General features: G+C 34.2%; 2 protein-coding genes across 3 annotated transcripts in view; one reads left to right on the forward strand and one right to left on the reverse strand.

The window, feature by feature from the left end:
• The window catches only part of LOC117102176, a 12,897-nt gene extending 10,969 nt beyond the window's left edge, over window positions 1-1,928 (forward strand). For both annotated transcript variants that reach the window (XM_033242392.1, XM_033242391.1), the window contains exons 4-7: window positions 895-999; window positions 1,152-1,215; window positions 1,405-1,448; window positions 1,797-1,928. In XM_033242392.1, the coding sequence (XP_033098283.1) occupies window positions 895-999; window positions 1,152-1,213 (167 nt within the window). In that variant the 3' untranslated portion in view covers window positions 1,214-1,215; window positions 1,405-1,448; window positions 1,797-1,928. The remainder of the gene's footprint in view (window positions 1-894; window positions 1,000-1,151; window positions 1,216-1,404; window positions 1,449-1,796) is intronic.
• Window positions 1,929-2,443: 515 nt separating this feature from the next.
• The window catches only part of LOC117102175 (protein ALP1-like), a 3,495-nt gene continuing 1,665 nt past the window's right edge, over window positions 2,444-4,273 (reverse strand). The window contains exon 2 of the mRNA XM_033242389.1: window positions 2,444-3,409. Coding sequence (XP_033098280.1) covers window positions 2,533-3,162 — 630 coding nt within the window. The 5' untranslated portion in view covers window positions 3,163-3,409 and the 3' untranslated portion in view covers window positions 2,444-2,532. The remainder of the gene's footprint in view (window positions 3,410-4,273) is intronic.

The raw sequence follows: 4,273 nt of genomic DNA on the forward strand, positions 1-4,273 counted from the left end.
AGTAGAAATAATAATAATAATAATACTAATAATAATAATAATGATGATTATAATAATAATAATAATGATAATAATAGTGAAAATGTTACCTTTCAGAGTCTTCGTTTGTGTGAGTCCAAACGAAAGCTTGGACTCACACAAACGAAGACTCTGAAAGGTAACATTTTCACTATACAATGCAAACAACGGAGTCAGATAGTAATATACATGCTGTTAATAATAATAATAATAATAATAATAATAATAATAATAATATGAATAATAATAATAATAATACGAATTTATAATCTCAAAGCAATATATAGGTCTACATTTATCCTGTTCAAATGACTTATACAATCCTTTTCATGAATTGTATATTTTTTGTATATCCCGATTATTTTGATTGTAGTTTTACCTTGCTGTTTGTGTTTGAAATAAAAAAAAATGATTGAATTGAATCGATTACCAGCCTATTAAGTTGATTTATGCATGTGCAAAGATTAAGGAACGGTATTCCGTCTGTTAATTAGTGAGACAACTACCTTCTCAATTTATTTTCCAATAGTTAATAATAACTAATTTGACCAATTTCCATGAAATATTATTATGGTTCAAATAAAAAAAAAAGTGGTATTTAGATAAATTAGTTATTATTAAAGATGTGTATAAGAGACAGACTGAACTCTGCAGAAACCTCACATCGATCTTCGCATCGCGATGTAAAACAAAATGTCGGAAAACTTTTCTTTGACGCATGCGCATTTGCATAAATGTCTACACACACACACACACACTACACACAATAAAAAACATAGGAAATAGCAAGAGTGATTACAATAGTTCCTATTGCATTACATGCATAGGAACTAAAAAGTGGTTACTTTTTTTAAGTTATTTTATTTGCTTTAACAGATAATAACCAGGAAGACTACTCCTTTGATGAGGGTTCTGTGACACAGGCTTCTACAATTCTTAAAGCTATAGAAAATTCATTCGAGGATACTGAAATTGATATCGGTTAGTTGACTATTAATTTATATATTTTGGATTGCCTGATAAGGAAATGCTTTTTCTTTTGAGTTTACAATTTCAATTTTCATACTTATTGTTTTAATTTGGAATATTTATAAAGTGATCTATTGTGAATGTTTTTCTATTTAATGTTATAGATCAAGATGGGGAGGACTTTGAAACTCCAGTACAAGCACAAGTTTCCCCACATGAACATTGAAGGTCAGTTCTACAACATAATTAATCCATTCCTTTTTTAAAATTTAATCTTCAGATTTAATTTTTGTTCCTTTTTCTAGTGTTATACAATTAAATTACAAGAAAATAACACTATTTTTTACTCATTTAAGCAAACATGCCATCTTTATAATTTGCTGTTTCAATAATACCATACATCATATTTCATTTTAGAAAGAAAGAAAGCGTGGTCAAAGAAGGGACAGAAAGCTGCAAAGGTTTGTAAAAAGAATGTATTTTTCATGTGAATTAATGTAATGTAATGTACTTCTATTTATATCGAGCTTTATGCTGGAGTATCAAAGAGTTTAAAAATTACTCGTTCGTTTATGGCTCATATTACATGCAACGTTTGTAGTTCACTGCCTTTTTGTACCTTGAATTTGATAATGTTATACTGTACTATTGGGCTTACCTAAACATCAATATCCAAAAAGTTATTGCATAGGATGTGGTTAGGGGGGTGGGGGGTGTGGTGCCTCTGAAACTACTATACAACATAATTTCCTACTCTACCTACAAACATAAGTTGATTGTTGTTCCCTCTAATGTCTTTTCATTTGCAGAAGGAAGCATGTCAGCCCATTTCCAGTAAATATGAGCAGGCTGTGATCGATTTCATTAACAAACCAGAAGAACCGCAGGACCGGATTGCAAAATTTTGTTCTTGGTTACAATCAGAAATAAAAGGCAGATCGGAGATGGACTAAAAAAAAATAATGAAAGGAATTAATGATTTAGTTTTTGAATAAGTTGTTAAAAATTGTAAATTGTAATAGACGGAGTTGGCGATATTTATTTAGAAACAAGCTAAGAGATGTAGGCCTAGGCCCTCCGTGTAAATACTCTGTTTGTAGTAATTGTTATTGTCGTGATGGAATAGACAATAACTGGATTTGCGTCAGGAGAAATATGTATAGGTGTAATTTTGCCCTACCTGACGTGGAAATGTACCGAATACTCAGTACATTTGAAAACAACTGCGAAAAAAATCGCAAGCTGTTCTCGGGTGGGACTCGAACCCACGAACTCTAGATCACTTGGACTCGAATTCAACCCTGGCCATCAGGCGCAAGCTCGGTGGTCTAGAGGTATGATGCCAGGCTAGTGATCTGGAGATCGTGGGTTCGAGTCCCACCCGAGAACAACTTGCGATTTTTTTCTTGTGTTTTCAAATGTACTGAGTATTCGGTACATTTCCACGTCAGGTAGGGCAAAATTACACCTATACAATACTCTGTTTATTATGAAATATGTATACATTTCGATGTTGTAACCATGGTACGTATTTCCTGCTGTATTTCAATATTCTGATATCACCCTCCCACAATTTTCAACTATATCATTCTGCCAAGGTACTGAACCTTCTGCTGAATTAAAATAGTCACAGAAGAAGTCCCGAACATCTTTAGCGGAATATGAATAGTTCGGGGATCCTTGGCGATTTAACCTTCGTAGGCCATCGTCGTCTTTTGTTACACTACGCCACTCTCCAGCTTTAAAATGCCCACTGCATTCCGAATCTATGAACCCTGAGGGAATGTAGTGGGCATTTTCAGTTTGGATCATGTAGTTGTGCAACACAACACAAGCCTTAACTATGGCATCAACAGTATCCAACCCAGCCTTGATGGTGGTACACAAAATCCTCCAGCGGGCAGCCATCACTCCGAAGGCATTCTCGATGCATCTCCTTGCTCTAGACAATCTATAATCGTAGACCCTCTTTTCAAATGTCTGATTGTTTTCACTGAATGGCTTCATGAGCCACGACCTTAAAGGGAAGATGGCATCACCTAATATGACATGTGGCAATTTTACCCCACATACGTCAGCTGGTGGTGGCACATTCAGAGAGCCTGCTTCCATTCTTTTGCTCAAGGCAGAGCGACCGAATATTGATGCATCATTTTCATGGCCTTCTGCCCCCATACTTAACCAGGTGAAACAATAGTTTGGATCACATAATTGTAATTAAAAAAGCTGCTTCCACTGTTCTGTGGCTTCTCAATCATTATATGTTTCCCATTGAGACAACCAATACAGTTTGGAAAGTTCCACTGCTCTTCAAAATTCTTAGAAATCGTAAGCCAATACTCCTCATACCTGGGCATGCTCAGGTATATGGGTTGGAGTGCAATCCACAGAGCAGCACATACTTCACGTATGATGTTAGATACTAAAAGAAAAAAAAAATATATTATCAATATTATTCATAATTTTGGATGACAAATTTATTGAACTGTATTATTGTCTAAAAACTCGTTCTGCTTATAGCATTTTATTCTATGGCACTATTCAGTAAATATTTAAAGACTGAATCTAGAAAATTGAGTTTAAATACAGCTATAATATGGTCAGTACTGGAAAAAAAAGTGTGCAAGTTGTCTAGACAAAATAGCTCCAGCACCTTGTTTTGCGAACCCATTAATTTGGAATAGAATTGAAATGTTATTTTGCCACAGTGAACAATTGGAAATACAGAAAACTAAAATTTTTATCCTGCTTGCCACCAGCAAAAATCTTTCATTACATTTTTTTTTCAGAATTAAAAACGTATTTAACTTACATCGCAGTAAATCAGAGTGTGTAGGCCTACGATCAATCGCTACACACACACACACACAGTTGCTAGCTTCCATGCAAAATAGAGAAATTGTAGTTATCAAAGATAAACAATTCAACAAGACACACATAGTCTTGCTGACAAGCAACACACACTAGTAGTATTCACACTGTTATTGTTGAAATGTGAGTTTGATAATAAAGAAATGAAACAAAAGTATTTTTCGTACTTTTATTCATTGATTGATAAGGAGGCAAAAGTTTCCCCTCTGCTTTTATGTAAGGGCTTGGGACCTTCAAATACAAAGAGCAAGTATTTGACAACAGATTATGTTATTGTGTGTATTATTTTAAATGACACCCTGTCTCTTATACACATCTAGATGTGCAGCATTAGAAACTTTTGATAGTTGTACAGTTACTGGACATAAATTCTGCGATGTGTATAAGAGACAGGTATAACACATGAAGGGAAATT

This window comes from Anneissia japonica, unplaced genomic scaffold, assembly GCF_011630105.1.
Source record: "Anneissia japonica isolate Jap-2015-1 unplaced genomic scaffold, ASM1163010v1 scaffold287785_len535756_cov143, whole genome shotgun sequence".
NCBI classification, from domain to species: domain Eukaryota; kingdom Metazoa; phylum Echinodermata; class Crinoidea; order Comatulida; family Comatulidae; genus Anneissia; species Anneissia japonica.